The sequence below is a fragment of the Coffea eugenioides genome, chromosome 10, assembly GCF_003713205.1.
Source record: "Coffea eugenioides isolate CCC68of chromosome 10, Ceug_1.0, whole genome shotgun sequence".
Taxonomy (NCBI): domain Eukaryota; kingdom Viridiplantae; phylum Streptophyta; class Magnoliopsida; order Gentianales; family Rubiaceae; genus Coffea; species Coffea eugenioides.
The window spans coordinates 2,046,642-2,062,921 of record NC_040044.1 but is presented as its reverse complement, the minus strand read 5'-3'; the positions used below and the strand labels follow the sequence as shown (position 1 = coordinate 2,062,921).

The 16,280-nt window shown below is 36.1% G+C and overlaps 2 protein-coding genes across 4 annotated transcripts; one reads left to right on the top strand and one right to left on the bottom strand.

Moving 5' to 3' along the window:
- Positions 1 to 697: 697 nt before the first annotated feature.
- LOC113749738 (jasmonate O-methyltransferase) lies at positions 698 to 4,197 on the bottom strand. Of its 2 annotated transcripts, none has more exons than XM_027293564.1 (4): positions 4,050 to 4,197; positions 3,363 to 3,773; positions 1,625 to 1,897; positions 698 to 1,313 (listed from the first exon to the last, which is right to left on the bottom strand). In XM_027293564.1, the coding sequence occupies exons 1-4, from the start codon at positions 4,122 to 4,124 to the stop codon at positions 933 to 935; spliced, it is 1,140 nt and encodes a 379-aa protein (XP_027149365.1). In that variant the 5' UTR covers positions 4,125 to 4,197; the 3' UTR covers positions 698 to 932. The 2 variants fall into 2 exon arrangements, with proteins under 2 accessions (XP_027149365.1, XP_027149366.1); XM_027293565.1 differs by having other exon boundaries at positions 3,363 to 3,770.
- Positions 4,198 to 9,165: 4,968 nt separating this feature from the next.
- On the top strand, positions 9,166 to 14,089 carry LOC113749990 (inositol-pentakisphosphate 2-kinase-like). 2 transcript variants are annotated; one of them, XM_027293887.1, is made up of 9 exons: positions 9,166 to 9,283; positions 9,419 to 9,526; positions 10,040 to 10,243; positions 10,452 to 10,599; positions 11,242 to 11,282; positions 11,374 to 11,484; positions 11,684 to 12,283; positions 12,761 to 12,964; positions 13,591 to 14,089. In XM_027293887.1, exons 2-8 carry the CDS (start codon positions 9,425 to 9,427, stop codon positions 12,929 to 12,931), a joined length of 1,377 nt encoding a protein of 458 aa, XP_027149688.1. In that variant the 5' UTR covers positions 9,166 to 9,283; positions 9,419 to 9,424; the 3' UTR covers positions 12,932 to 12,964; positions 13,591 to 14,089. The 2 variants fall into 2 exon arrangements, with proteins under 2 accessions (XP_027149688.1, XP_027149687.1); XM_027293886.1 differs by having other exon boundaries at positions 9,414 to 9,526.
- The last annotated feature ends 2,191 nt before the right edge of the window (positions 14,090 to 16,280 follow it).

Genomic DNA, 16,280 nt, shown 5'->3' with positions numbered 1-16,280 from the left:
CTCAAAAAAAAAAAAAAAACATAAACATAACACCACCCATAGGGGAGTATGTATATTAAAAAGTAAGCCATTGGAATTAAATTAAAGCTTACAATAAGAATTTGACCCAGACAATCACCATTTGTAGAGGCCTTGAATTCCTCCTCTTGTCGCTTTCAAGCCTTTGATATGCAGCTAGCAAGAACCACACAGAATTCTGTCTCAGTAGCACTTACTTTTGTGTGTGTGTGTGTATGTGCATTTTTTTTTCATTTTTTGCTTCTTGTGTTTGAAGAGACTGAGTAGTGCTGGTTTTTTTTTTTTTTTTTTCCTTCTTTCATTTTCTGAATATAAGGAGGATGTTTTAAAACTGTCCAAAGTACAGCCTACAGAGGCTGTGACCAAGCACCCGGAAATAGAGTGGACAAAAGATAAGGAAGGTCAGCAATAAATACACTGCAATGTGAAGTATGCTGATTGTTCCTTTGGGAATTATTCTGTTTTGTTGTTATTTATTATTTGATCATTTCATCAAAATATGATTCTATGTAGTTTCATCGAGTTGTACTTCCAACTATATATTTGTATGTTAATTTGTTCATTGCAATGCTTTCACCACGTGCATTTCTTGTAATATTATCCCATAAAAAAAAAGAAAAAAGATTGTACGTTCATAGTTCACTAGCATTTTTTCAAAACAATTTCTGATGCCTTGAAAAATAAAAATTTGAAACTACAACAGCAATTTCCTTGTCTACACCACAAACATTACACTGAAATGGAACACGGAAATCAAAATAGTTCCAGCTGCGATGTTGAATGAAGCATATATAAGCAAATTAAATCCATGTATGACCTCTGCGAAAGAAGTAATGGTATTGTCTAGTTCAAGGAGTATTCAGACAATTTCATTGTTCCATAAATCATAATCACCATATCTAATCATCATATAGCTAGGGACCCTTTCTCGTGACGGACAGGACCAAATTGATGTAGATTGGCGTGGCCCTTGAGAAGTAGTCATCTACCAATTCTGCATATTTCACGAATAAATCATCAATAATATCCCTTCCAAACTGAGATTCCAACATAGATTCAACCACGGCCCTAATGGTTTTCGCTACTCGGCCACCCCTAGATGATATCTTGCGTTTGTTCTCCTGGATTTCACAAGCAGAATCGGTTTGAAATCCTGCATCCCACTCAACTTCGAAGGCTTTCAGACTGTTAATCACGAAAGAACCTTCTTCTTCTACCTCATTTCTTACTTCCTCCAAAGATGGAGCATAGTAAGGGGCATTAAAGGAATCAATTTTCTCCTCTAGAACACGTCCCTGCAATTTATAGTTAAAGTTAATACTACTTCCTCATCAACCCCCCGCCCCCCCAAAAAAAAAGAAAAGAAAAGAAAAGTTAATACTAAGTTCCAAACAGTTAAAAAAAAAAAAGACGTTGCTGATACAAAAGTTCCAAAAGTTGAAGTAATATTAAGCTCTCAAAATGCCATTTGCTTTGTTAGAACTTAATTAGAAGAAGTACAATACTAATATGCTAGTGAGGACAATAGCATGTTTGTTAAAATTTTGTTACCAAGAAAGTGAAGAAAAACACACACACACTATAATGGAAAGTTTTTGCATGTCACCTCGGAAACCATACTGGTTAGGGCTTTGGCTAATAACTCCCATTGGTGGCCACCATGTTCCGTGGCTGGATCTGCAGAGGTCCTGCCCAGGAACGATAGGACCATGCGGCCACCAGGGACCATCTCTTCCGATCGTGACTTGAGAAAGAGTGACAAGTCCTCCCGAAACTGCGATAGGTATGCCTTGCTAACGCTTGACGGACTCGTCTTGGAAATGTATATCTTTCCTTTGTTTAAAGGTACGGCAGCATCTACAGCCAGACGAGGAGGAGCCTATACATAAGCATTCGATATTAGTATAGCGCAAACACACACACACACATATATATATTGCCATCAATTTTTAACTTTTTATCCGTATTAAGATTGATTTTTATATATCAAGTTTTGATAGTGTATAAACTATATATGTATAGAATATTTATCCTTGAAGTTAGTATATAGACGAAGGTGATCCACCAATAAGATCGTAACTCAAATACAACCATCCATGATGTTGATCCTACACAAAGTGATTTCTGAGGAAAAGTTCGTTCTTCTAATTTTTGAGTAAGAAAAATGTTGGGTCTCTTTGACAGTTTGGAGAATTTAGTTTTAAAGAAGAAGAATATTATTGACCATTAATGAAGGGGCAGTTTCGAATCCAAGATAGACAAATTATTCTAACGAATTAAGCAAGAAATAAACGAATCCAATTCAGGTGCATTCTATCTTCTTGGGTCAATGAAAGCGTAGTCGCGTAGAGCCACCAAAACATTGAGGAATATTTTCGTGCTTTGAAGAAGAAGGCTCTTTTCTCCTAAAAAGTAAAAATTAACAAGAGAACACTTATAAGTGGTACACCAGTGTTATGTTTATCGACAGTTCAAGAACTGAAAATGCTGTGAAAATGATTTCTTGATTGTCAAACCGCCCAAACTTGAATGTATAAAAAAGAAAAATGTTGAAAAATTAGAAAAGAAATAACAGAATGAAAAACATACAAGAGAAGACTAATTAATAGGATCAATCATTATCGCATTCGCAAAAAGGAATTTGAATTTGATACTTTACTTAATATCTCTAGGGAAATTGACATGCTAGCAGCAGATTACTAGGATTGCCAAGGTAGCAAGTATGAAATTTAGTCGACCATTCCTGGTTTTGCACTAATGCATTTTGAGACGAAAAACAGTACGCTTTTGTCTTCCATTCAGTTTTCCTTTATTTTTGCAGATTTTCCCTAAATGTCTCAAAAAAAAAAAAATCCAAACCACCAGCCAATTGTCCTTTCCAAATTGAAAATTATTCGATCTAATTTTTGTCTTCAAGGCGCTATCAAACGGTTGTTGAAACAAAACTGACAGATGATATTACCACAGTCACAATTTTATTGCCATATATAGTTTATGATTTTGTACTACGGTCATGTCAATTGGAATTCAAAATCAGAAAGGTTGATTGGAAAGGTGTTTTTTTTGGCAATTAATACCCAAATTATTTTGACATAAAAGTTCTAACTACGAGTAGATCTTTTGCTTTCTTTTTTTAAACCTTTCAATCTTTTCTCACGTCGTTTTTACTCCTAACTATCAGATACGGATACAGGGTTCGAAAATATTGGCATTAGGCAATTGAAGGAGTCAAATTTTGTCCGACATCTTTTTCTTTGAAAAAGAAAAAAACTGCTTTCCATGTCTAAAATAATTGCCAACTTTTAATAGTCTCTTTGTCTAAAGAAAACTTGGATGAAATTTACCCGAGATAGCCAGTGAAGACTTGAAGAAGAGTGAACGAGATGCAGACTCTTCTTAGGAAACAGCCTTCCATAAAAAGAACCTGCCACGCATGATATGAAGCAATTGTTCCGGAACCCTTTACCCTTCTCTTCTTCCTGCTTCTGGTAGAATGTCGGCAATGACACGAATATATCGTTGAAGTCATTGCCTGGAAGATCATTAAGAGAAACCCTTATCTCCGGAAGCGAAAAACCCATTTTCTGGCTTTTGGAATTTACCATGTCTATGACTTCTGATACCAACGTTAAAGTGTTAGGCCCCGATGAACAGCCTAAATCTGCCATGCCCATGGTCTCCGAGAAATTCTTGCACAATATGTCAGTCACTGCTTCCTCAATACTTGGACTTTCATAGCTCATTATCTTCCTCTGCTAGTAACATCAAGAGAAATTACATGTTACTTCCAGCGACAAGAAACCAAAGAAAAGTTCAATTGGAAAAAAAGAGACAGGGCTGCGACAAAAAGAAACTTTATTTACTCTATCATCCCCAACATCCATCCATGTCTTCTTTATTTGCTAGGGATCACATTTAAATCTATGTGAAGTAGTGTCAAGTAGTATTATATGTATTAGTAATAGACTTAACATCTTAATTACGAGTATCATGTACTGCTGACATGGTTAATAATATGCATGTAATCAAACCTGTACGACTGAATTCTTTGCATAGCTGGTCTCTCCTTCTCCGCCATTCATGCGAAGAATTTGAAGGGTGTCCATCTCTCTTCTGTCGCCGGGTGGTCCGGGCGTGGAAATGGAATACGATTTCGCCTGTTTGCAAGTTTGAAGTTTATGGTTGCTGGGATATTAACGTACGTTAAAGAAGAAAGGCAGTTGCCTGCCCAGGATTTATAGACCACATATGTCCATGTTATGGTTGTGGACACCACTACAATTGGAGAGAATTAATCTGTTCTGTTCAGTACACTATGCGTTCATTTTTCTTTTTATAAATTAATCTCTCTTGCATTCAAGGTGTATAGTATTCAAGGGAGTGAATGATTTGGATAGAAAAGAAGGGAAAAGAAGAGAAAGACTGATTTTCCTTTGTTTGATAGTTTTAAGTAGGAAAGAAAAGAAAGGAAATGGGAGGATGAATAGTGACAAAAATGTTTCCTCCCAAATTGGAAAGAAATGAAGAGAAAGTTTGGAGAAAGCTTGTTAATTTTTCTAAAATGCCTATTTTGTCCTTAAAAATGCCTTGAACAAATATTTAATGACTTTCATATCCAAAATCATTCCATTAATTCTCAAAACTCCCAAACAACATAACAATCTCTTCTCTTCTCTCATAACTTAAGCTTTCCCTTCTTTTCTTTTCTATCCTAAACTCCCAAACTAATACGTGTTACTATGTCATCTCAATTTAAGTTTGAATTCTATGTAGTTTTAGGTGGGTTTGTATTTTTCCCCTTTTTTTTTTGGTCCGATTACTCCAGTATCAAGTGTCTGAATTTTATTTTATTCTGATACGTTAACTTCTTAATTTGAATTACTTTAATTCTAATATTTGCTATATTGCACTTAGTGATGATGGAAAAGAATTTTTTGGCCTGTGCACGTATTCTACTAATATTATTTAGAATCATTACTGTAACTTTTTTTTTATAATGTAATGCATTTGAGAAAAAAACATTAAAAAAAACGTATCTATGATATAAGTACAAGTATTTTTTCTAATTATACACATCAAACACACACGGCTTTCACTCGATGACGCGTAAAGTTTGTCAAAGTTATGAAGATATGGCCTTCAGAAATCGAGTTTAAGGCCGAAACTGCCCAACCCAAAATAACAAATGCCTAAGCTTTGTATGGGATATAGAAAATTTTTCAATGCTTCTATTTAATCACCTTAAATGCTCGAGGAATTAAAGTTTACATGACCAATTTGGTTTTGGAATCACAGAGCTCTTAATGAAAAAAAATAGTCCTCTTGCTTCCTCTAAACTTTTTCACTGACGCTTCCATGGGTAATTAACATCGCAAGGAGGATCTAATTCTTTTTTTCGGAGATGATAACTATTGTATAATCTATCTATTCTAAACTACAGGGGAGATGAAGAGGATCTAATTGAGAAGACGCTTTTTATGATACGGTGGATGGGTTCAAATCCTCAGTGCCATGCACTTATTAATAGCCTTTGGTCGCACTCATATGATACTGATACGTGTATTTCTATTACTCGACTTTCTTTTCGAAACGTGCATCTTATTCTCAATTCCCCCTCAACAAAAACGTGCGTCTTAATTTCAATTCGACTTCGTCAATCTGACCCTCTACGTGAATCCAACTGCCACAGACAACAATTCGATACCTGATTCCACCAACTCGTGGCATTGGTATTATGCTTTAAAAGCCATTATCCAATCGTTCTGCATCAATCCCCCACAATCATAAACTTGTTCTCTGTTTTCAGGTTTAGTTAATGGGCTGACTTTAAGGCTCAATTATTTGTTCTATGATTTCGTCAACAAGCCATAAAATCTGAGTTAAAAGAAACATGTCAAGTTTACTGCTTAGGTTATCGATTAAATTGGAGTTTGTGGATGCACTAAAATTTAGAAAAGAAACCTTAAACATTCATGGGCTTCTATTCAAGTTCTTGTTAAATTTTTTTTTAATGGAAAATAGCAACTGGTAAGGCTAGGTTGCACCTTTGCTGACGGCGGTGGTGGCGGCCACTGGTCAGTCAAAGATGATTGAAGAAGTTGTGTTCTAAGTGTGAGTGCAAAGTGTAATCCTACAATTTATATAGCGACCGACATTTTTTTTTTTAAAGAAAAATATGCAAGTCGGTTCGGTTTGCACACTAAAAGTAAAACCGACCACAGCTGTTCTGGAAAATTATGTATTCTGCCCTTTCCTTTGAATGCATGCTTCCTAATGCCGATTTATACCACGAGTGCTTCGACGTAAATGGCAAATCTAGAAACTAGTAAAATATTTTGTAGATACCACAGCAGTATTTTTCTGGATTTTATAAAAAATACGGATGTAATGAAGATTGAGAATGTATGGCCAAGAATCTTTCTTCCGCCTTAGGGAATCAAAATGGCCAAGAATCTTGATTACATTGGTATTTACTACGGAGTTAAATACACAGATTGGAAAATTAATCACTGACTTGTGGCCTCCGATAAGTCTGGTGCAACATATATACGATGATGGATCACATGCCAATAGCTGTACCTTCTCATCCTCATTGCCAAGATCCACCTTTTTTTTTACTGTAACCAACAAAATGGTTATGCCATGTTCCCTGCTGTTGGGGTTTTCAGGTTTTATGTTGCTTTTCTCTCAAGGGAGGTTCACTGATTGGTTTTTGGCTTCTTCATTAGCATCAGGGTAATAAAAGATGCTTTCCAGGAGTGATGCAAGGTTGCACTTCGAGCGGCTCCATCATCTCAGTTCTGAGTTGGATTCAATGGACGATTCTAGTTGTGTATTTACTCTTCAAACAGATGGGTGTCAAATATCACATTATTCTCAGTTTGAAAAGTAAAAATGAATATTTCAGGAGTAAACTGAGAAGGAAAAAAAAAAGACCCTTTAAAAGTAAGTAACTCAAGGTTTACTCTTCTTATTTCTACAAGTTTTCGTCATTTTTTTCCTCTCCTCCCTTGGGCTTCCAGGTTGAGACGAGGAATAATGATGCTACTATCCATTTCAGGGCCCTTTTTCGGTGTAATATGTGCCAGCTCTACATCATTTTGAGGGCATTTGAATAAAATTACCTTTCAGTTTTTTTCAATAATATCAACTCCACCATGTACAGCATTGCTCCTCGATGAGCTACACACACACACACACACACACATATATATCAGCATTTCATATCTTCCCTTGTCTCAAGATGTGCTAAATTATCTCTCTGTAAAGTATGATCATCTGGTTGCAGTTTCCAGTTACTTGTGCATACGCGTCTGAAGGGTTTTAGTTGGGCTTAAACTGATTACCTTGTCGCATTCCAACTCGAATTTTTGACGCTGTCAGGGATCGCTGTGAGACAGTGGACTTTAATCATACGTCCATTGAGTCATATATATGAGTCAATCCACACCTAGCAAACTCTCCATGGAATAGCTGCATGGGATAGGAATAGGAAGAAATGACCAATAAACGACTAGGAGGGGCAAACTTTTTAGTGAGTAAAAGAACAATGATAAATTGGGCAGATAAAATGTAATTTTAAAAAAAATTCTTTGAAGTAGGCACCTGGTTACAGTACAGGAGCCATAGCGAATCTTGTGCAGTCACAGCACTACAAAAGCACGAATTAGCTACGGATTTTCTTCCAGAAAAATCGCTAGAGTTTGGACGGATAAATAGTCAATCCTTTTAGAATTTGCCGGGGAATTGGTTCTATACTTTGAAAACACCTGACTAAATCTCCACAATCGTCATTAATTACCCGTTTGGATTGCTATTTTAAGAGTTTCTGTAGAAGAATGTATTGTAGTAATTTAATATATGTCACGTAGAAAAATGATTGAAAAATATGTTCACAAAAAATGTAAAAATATTTTGAAATGTTATGTCTTCCTGCTTCAGTATTAAGCTGAACGGTATTTTAATATTTTTATATCAAACCTACTCCTTCAAGTGAATTTTAATTTATTAGTGAAAGGATCTAAAATTGAAATGGGAGGGTTTACTTTATGAGTAAACCTTATATACACTGATACTGTATACACTATCACGATTGGATGCATGACACATTTGCAAAATTTGGGTTTCAAATTCAAATTCGGATATATGTGCCGTGTATTCAATGATAAAAGTGTATACTAATTCGTGTCTATTTTTCTTTATCCTAAAGTGCTAAAATACGACATAAACAAAAACAATGTTTTAGTGGACTATAAAATTTAAAGAAAGAGAAAGAAGTAAAATATAAAGATCACAGAAGATTGACATCTTAATTAACTCATCAATACTTAAGATTTGTAGTGAAATAGTAATCTTAGAAATGTACTTATAATAAAAACATATATCACCCTAAAAAATGAGTCATAACTGAAAAATTTAAGATGGGATTTAAGAAGTAGAGTACCGGGAAAGAGAATTTGAACCCACGATCTCTAAATTCTGAAATTTCAATCTTAACTACTAGACTTAAACCTCTTTGGCTATTCAACTTCGATCTTGAATTTTCACATAATTGATTCGCATGCTTTTCCCCAAATTACTACTTAAATCTCATTTTCTACACTTGTTTATCCCAAATCAATTCTAATTTAAGTCTACAACTAGGGTTTTAAGGTTTCGGCATCTCTTTTTAAGGTTTCATAAAAATCACTATTCCTATGTTGTAATAATCCTTTCTTTTTTTGCTTTTGTCTTTTGATCTCAACGACAACTTGTGGGTGTGAAATGTGAACATGAACATAATTAGATTGGGTAATACTTACTAATCTCTTCTTTTCTCGCTAAGTTTTTTTTTTTAAAAAAAATTGTTATATTTGCTTAAGAATTCACCATGATGCAGATGCTTTATTCGAGTCCTCTTTAGGTTTAAGCTAGGGGAAAATGGGCTGCTACCTTAGGAGGTCACTATTAGTTGACTAAAACCAGGGGCGTGTTTATTAGGAAGTTACAAGATCATGGGACCTTTCTGTAGAACTCCTAAACTTGAGGGCTATATACGTGATTTATCCGAAACCATGGGAGGTAACGTAATTAACCCAAAAGAGAAAAGGTCGGATTCCAAAATTTCAGCGCCAGCGGGTCGAGACTCGAGACGATGCCTACAAAACACGCACTCAGAGCTCGAAACTGAGCTGCTAGCACATTTCTAGTCAACAAAAACTCAAAACCCTATAAAATCTTCGCCTTTTTTACTCTAAATTCTTGCGTATCTATCCTTTTAATTTAGGTAATTAGTAGTAGCTGTACATTCCAAATTAAATTCTTGCATTTTATTTTAGGATTCTTTTTCTTTAATATGCATGCATTTTGTGCTAATTTTGTTTGATTATTTGGAAATCAATTTAATTGAGTTGCAGAACAGGAGTGGATGGCGGTGGCATTGACGGCCAAGGATGCGGACGACTGGACTTATAGAGGCGAAGGAGCTGTAAATCTTGTCCTTGCTTATGCTGGCAACTCTGCCGAATTTGTGAGCTTTTACTTTTTTTTTTCAAAGAAAAAATGTTAATGCCTGCTGAATTAGTTTGAAAAAGAAAACCCTTGCGGATTTTCTAAAATTATGTAATTCTCCCTTGCTATATGGTGTTCGGGGCATAATACAAGTTGAACGATTTGCCAATGCTGCAAATTAGTTCGGAATAGCTATTTTATTTTCTATACTTGCTTTATATCAGAGGAAGTACTAGTAATTGTTTTCCTTTTACTTCAGGTTAAAGTATTAAATTCCTTGCTTGTTATTTTATGGTTGGAGAGGAATGCAGTTTTACTTGTCTAGATGCTAATGTTTTCCGCGTAAAAATTATCAATTTGGGTGAACATCTGTGTTTGGAAACGCACTTAGTGTGGTGTAGGTGCAAAGGAGGAAAGAGGCAGTTTGAGGTGTAGGTAGAGTTAGATTACTTCGCTTTTATACTTTTCACATGGAAATTCAATATTTGAAAACTTCACTGTCTACTTACCTTTTTTCGATTATTTAATCTAGGTTGGAAAAGTGTTACGAATACCAAAGGTTTCAACAAATGGATCTCATTTAGAGAATGGTCATTCAGCCTTAACCCCGCACGAATGCCTCCTTTGGAAAGATACAGCAGATCTTACATCAGCTCCCACAAGGGAAATTGCGGAGCAACTGTATGTGCAGCATGTAATGCGCCCATTGTTAGGTTCTGAGCATGTTGATGCTGGGGTATGTTGAAATGACACTCTCAGTTTCTACTTTAAGCTCATATCATTCTTTTTGGGTCCTTTTGTGGGTAATGTTTGTCCTATCATGGCCACAACAACCGCAACCTTTATCCTTTCATTACCTTTGTTATGCATCTGGGTGTGTTTTACATTTTCACCCTCTAAGCCTTGTACTGTACTTTGGCATTTTGTGTCCTCCAACTTTGTAGATGCGCATCCTTGTTTCCAAAGAATTCCTAGTGGCAATTGAGAAGAAGGTTCTTAGTCAGCGTCCTTCTTGGCGGGTCAAAGCTGCGAAAGTCAATCCCCTATGCGATTCAGTTCTTTTGATATCTGATCATTCAGTTTTTCTGCCTGGTAGTTTCTGACTCTCCAATATCTTTGTTAGAGTTCCTGTTTAATTTAATGGTAGTTGTAGAATTAAGTTGTGAGGTACTTTTTATGCTAAGAGTTGTTCAGATATGGTTAAAGAGGGGCTGAGCTAATTTTGTTTGTTATGATGATAAATTCTCCTTCTGTAATATGTGTGATTGTGTTTTACTTTTTTCTTCCTCTTTTTCAGTTTTGTGTGGTTTTTTTTTTTGGGCCGCTGGGGGGGGGGGTGGGGGGGGTGGGGGTTTGCAAACAATTTTTGGTTCATTTACCACACTTGTTTAACATTATTGCTCTCTTCTATTTATTTGAATAACAATAAGAACACTCAACTTAAAAGGGGTTGGTTCAATTTTCTTCTAGTAAGGTCATTGAAGAAACTATCTACTAGTGGCAATCAGTTTTAATTTAATTGTAGATAAGGTCAGGGAATTTTATAGCACGTTAACTAATTGTTTGGCTGCATATTTTGGATTAACTTTCTTAATCATCTAGCTCTTTCCAAAGACTTCTTTGGCCTATATTGAGTTGGATTGCTAACGCAAGCATGTTTGCTCATGAAAAATATCCTTTTTGAAATTGTACTAGATCAATCACCATTGTTACATTGTACATTTATCTTTTCAGGTACACTTAAAGGAGAATTTAGCTTATGTGTGGAGATCAAGGTGATTCCATACTTAAGTTTTTGTTACCTTTTGAGTTGTATTAGCTATTCTTGGTGTTAAATGAAGTAATAAATTTGCTTCTATAAAGTAGCCAAAATGTGGATTTCTTCCAACTTCAAAATTCATTGCGGAAGGAAATGCAATTAAAAGAAGTGTCACTCGTTTCAAGATGCATCAGGCTCTAAAGTTACATGATAGGATGGTAAGCTTCCAATCTTCTGGTATTTTAATCCTGAAGTGAGGATAATATCTATCAAGATTTGTTCATCTACCATCTTCAATGAGTGGCTTTTGTAATTCTGCTTGTTTTCTTTGGGGTGTCATCTTATATGTGAGTCTGAATACCAATAAGTCAACATAATTGTAGTCTATCATTTTTTTTCTTGTCTATAATGCATCAGATATCAGAGATAAGCGAGTATGATCCACTAGATATGTTCTCTGGATCCAGAGAGAGAATACACAGAGCGATCAAGGCCTTGTATAACACTCCACAGAACAACTTTAGGGTTTTCTTGAATGGTTCTCTTATATTTGGGGGCTTGGGTGGTGGGACTAAAAGTACTAATTACATGGTTGGTCAAGACTTTGAAGATGCACTTAAGCACGTCATTATGGCTGAAGATGGTATGCGTACAGAGAAACTGCTCGAGCTCATCACTGAGGCACTTTTTAGATCAGGATTGTTGGATCGACTTCTTGAAGTCCAGAAACTTGATGCAATCGACATTGAAGGGGTCATTCATGCATATCATGACATTGTTTCTCAACCTTGTCTGGTATGTAGAAAGATGGATGCTGATGAATTTACAAATAGATATGCTACTTTGCATTCGATGCCAATGGAAGAAAGCTTAAAGATAGTTAGAGACTATTTAATTGCTGCAACTGCAAAAGATTTGAGTATGATGCTTAGTTTCCAACCCCAACAAAGAGGGGATGTGGATTCTCCAAATGGTGCTCTCTTTCTGAAATCAACCAACCAAAGTTTTGACCTCAAGGTGCATAAAATTCTCTATCTCGTGAAATATTATGCCTTTGCCTACCACAGAGTGATGAATTTTTTGGAGTTTCTGATGATAGTCACTGTCACTTTGTTTATTGCTTATCTTAAAGTGCTTTCTACAGTTTTGTTCTCAGAGTAAATTGGATCATATATCTCAATTAACATTGTTTTGTCTAGAATCACAGTTTGGACTTGCACTGTTATAGGAATGCAAAAAATTATGTTGCTTGCATATTTAAGGATCTTATGTTGGTAATTCCTGGTTTTGTAATCATTTAACAATTCCTATACCACTGGCATGTTGACAGTATCTTCCACTTTCTCTACAGTAGTTTGCCTAATGTTGCTGACGTGTTAGGAGATCAGTATTCTGCTGATTTAATGAAACTATGACTGATGTCAGTCACTGGCATTTGTGTTGCATCTTGGATTCATTATTTGATTGTATTTCATACACCTTCATCTTATGTAGGTATCTTTCATTGACTTGGATATGAAACCTTTTAAAAAGGTGGTGTATTACTATGAGTTAGACCAGCAGATTGTTCATTTCTATGTTCAGATGGTGGAAACAGAGCCGTGGCTTGAGATCAAGGCAAGCAATCAGGAAATGCGAGATTCAAATGAGTCCATTCTTCTGTAATTGAAGATGCTTCCTGTACTAAGGATGTTGCAGGTAACCGATAGTAGTATGAGTTGTTATTTCTCAATGACTAGATGTAACTTTTTTCCTGGGCTTTATGCTACCCCTCGAGTGTTTAAGATGATGCATAATGAAGTCTTTCTTTAGAGTACTTAGTTGTGGGATCCTTGTGAACTATGTTCGGCTTTTCCTATTCTGAATTTCTTGATATGGTAATACTGTACACAAGCGCTTCATCCAGTTCACTTATTTTTCTCAACCATGTCATGAATTTGAGGCTGTGTAGTACATTGAATATACAGTCAAAAACAAATGAAAAGCAACTATAGTTGGGTGAGTGCGTGTACTAAATCATAGTCATAATCTTCTTCATTTTGTTCTCTATGCTAAGTTTTGTTCCTGTAATTTAGTTGAAATTGGAAAGTACTCCTAGTAAAATGCCATAGTTTGTTCCTGTAATTTAGTTGAGATAGGAAAGTACCCCAAGTAAAATGCTGCCACCCAAAGCTATTTGAACAAACTTGTTGAGGAGTCAATAGTTCTTTGAATGCGCTTTAGTGACTGCATTTTGCCTTTGGTTGGATTCTGGTGATGTTAATATGCTAATGATGTTGTTGGTCATAAATGGCTTAATTAGTTGGTTTTTTGAGTTTTTTCAGAGATAGGAGAGTTGTTGAGGAACATATGTTGAAAGAGACATGTCAGAAATTTTCACCCCTCACTGGGAAAGTGATATATCAACTACTCTGTTGCTTTGCCATGCCAAGACCACATGAGCTATTTACTCAACACAGCTGGAGACTGAATTAATCATGATGTACACAATTATGTAAAATGCTGAAAGTCAAGAAAGTATCTTTTCTTGACAAGCTGCAAATGAGTGGATATACTCGCATATCTTACTCCAGTGTAATTTATTTTTATCCTTCAAGTTTGAAGGCGAGTCTCACACAGTGTAACAATTTTGCTGTTGTAATTTATTGTTGTAAAATATCCTGAACTCCATGATGGGAGGCTTATGAACCCGATGTACCTCCATACTTATTTGTAGTGATAGCAAATTGAACTTTTAGTCAAACTCATGGGGGTTGACATGGTGTGCTACTAGTTGTCTAGACCACAAATATGAATGAAAAAAGGAAATTTGACTGCTGATTATTGCTTTTCGTATCGTCATAACACATTGGACATGTACATGGGTCTAAACTTGTGCAATTGTTATGCGTGGAATTGAGGGTGCGTGAGTAGTAAAGTGGCTTCCAATGACTCTTCACAGGCATTAGGGAAGACACTTTCAGCTTTCAAACAAGTTCGTCTTCAACTCTATTGTAGTAGTCACCAGTTCTCTATTCAGTGCTGAGATTAGATGTCCAGGTCCCTATTGCTGGACCATTTTCTGTTTATACACATTTGTATATCCCCTTGACTCCTGTTTCTGATTATTCAAATTTCATGACTCTAGCGAGTTGAACTGGTACCCATTGAAACTTTCTGGCTTTTGACTGAATCTATGGCAGTAACTTAAGCAAGAAAACAGGATCAGTTTAAATTAATCTGACCATGGATCTAGTTTTGTCTTTGTAAGTCTAATTAGATTTTGGAGTAAATTACAGAATTTTGGTTGTTGTGCTGTGCAAGATAACAAAGTCATAGTTGGCTTCCATATTAGAGCAGAATAAACACTTGGCTTTCGAGGATGTTCTTGAATCGGCTGTGTAAATGACAATGAATGCTTGCTCCCTGGTCAAGAAGTTGGCAAGCTGTCTGGTAGCTCAAATTACTCAATTTAAAGGTCTCTCTCTCTCTCAAGCAAGCATATATATATATATATATGCTTGCCTGTGTGTGTCTTTTATGAATTCTTGTGCTTGGAAGTAATGGTTCTGGCTACAAAACTAGCATTAGATGATTTACCAAAAGTCTGATGTTTGTAAAGGATTTCTGTTCTCTGCAAGATATGATATTTGCCACGTAGAATTATTAGTGCTACAATATATCGTGTGTAGTTGTTGTTTATCATGTTTATTGTATGGCACTCAGAAGAAATCCGTTTGGGCATTGGAATACTCATTTGATGGCGATTTAGAACAATCTCTAGGTTTTCGCTGAAGTTGCTGTTTAAGGGAGTTTACCTTGTGAAAAATTTCATCTCGCTGCAGGCTACTTTGTGACATTTATGCATGCAACAGACCCCTTACACGCCAGTGGAAGATAAGGAAATAGGCCCCCCGAATGATTGCATGTTAAGAGATCTAAGGCTTCTTTGCCTGGTTGTGTAATTTCATGATGCCATCTTAGGGACAGTGGTGCAACAGGCGCGCATGCACGCACATACACACAGACTCATTAAATGTAAAGTTTAACAGGTAACCCTCTGGGAACATACTGACTTGCATTTACTCTCATTCAGCAACTAACACTGTCAGTACATTTACTAATATGTAGCAGAACTGTATGAAAAACTAAAACAAATAAGAGACGAACAATTAGAAAAAAGACATAATATATACAAAATGACTGAATGATTTCACAGTACAGATATAAAATATGTAGCTCGCATCTTTAAATTAACTTCAGAGTTCAGAACAACATTTTAGTGTGCTCCCTACTCTTTGCGCTCGGTACCATGTCATTGATCTCGAAGGTTTTCTTATTTGCTTTGAAGTTTCAATTTTCAATTTTACGTTTTTTGTTGCTTAATGCAGTATGTGTCAGTGCTTGATGCAGCATATCTGTCTGTCCTGAGTATACTAAATGTTAATCAGTACTTGAATGCTAGTTTCTCCTCAAACTGACTGACACTCTGCAGTACCTTTTGCTGCTCATCTGATGTGGCAGAGAATGTATGCTTCTAGAGTTCAGAAGAAAAAGTGACCAAGTAACTGTTTCTCTTGATTTCATTGCAGAAAACAGTGGTGTCAGTGGATCTACTCTGTTCAAAATGCAGAATGAAGGTCATGAAGTTAATATCAAAGATAGAAGGAATAAATTCTATTGTCCTTGACCCATCCAAAAGTACAGTAACAGTTATTGGCGAGGCAGATCCAGTATGCATTATCAAACAAGTCAGGAAGTTCAGAAGAACTGCACAAATAACAAGCATTGGTCCTCCCAAGGAAGAGAAGAAGGATGACAAGAAAGATGCGATTCCTTCTCTGCGAAAAACATGTCAGAGATGTGATGTTTGGTACGTGATTAGTGATGATTATGACGGCCACTGTAACATTCTATGAGCACTTCACGTGGGCCAACTTTCGTGAATCTTTATCAGGAACGATGCATCCATGCCACCATACTCCCTTGAGTCGGTAAGCCAAAGCAAGAGTCTAATGCTCCAGTCGTCGCCAAA

Excerpts from the sequence above, each read along its gene's own strand:
- LOC113749738 (XM_027293564.1), bottom strand. The coding sequence starts at position 4,124 with ATGGACACCCTTCAAATTCTTCGCATGAATGGCGGAGAAGGAGAGACC. Across the intron at positions 1,898-3,362 it reads GTCTTCACTGGCTATCTCGG|GCTCCTCCTCGTCTGGCTGT; the intron begins GTAAATTTCATC and ends GCTTATGTATAG. Across the intron at positions 1,314-1,624 it reads TAACCAGTATGGTTTCCGAG|GGACGTGTTCTAGAGGAGAA; the intron begins GTGACATGCAAA and ends TATAAATTGCAG.
- LOC113749990 (XM_027293887.1), top strand. The coding sequence starts at position 9,425 with ATGGCGGTGGCATTGACGGCCAAGGATGCGGACGACTGGACTTATAGA. Across the intron at positions 10,244-10,451 it reads CTGAGCATGTTGATGCTGGG|ATGCGCATCCTTGTTTCCAA; the intron begins GTATGTTGAAAT and ends CCAACTTTGTAG. Across the intron at positions 11,283-11,373 it reads GCTTATGTGTGGAGATCAAG|CCAAAATGTGGATTTCTTCC; the intron begins GTGATTCCATAC and ends TCTATAAAGTAG.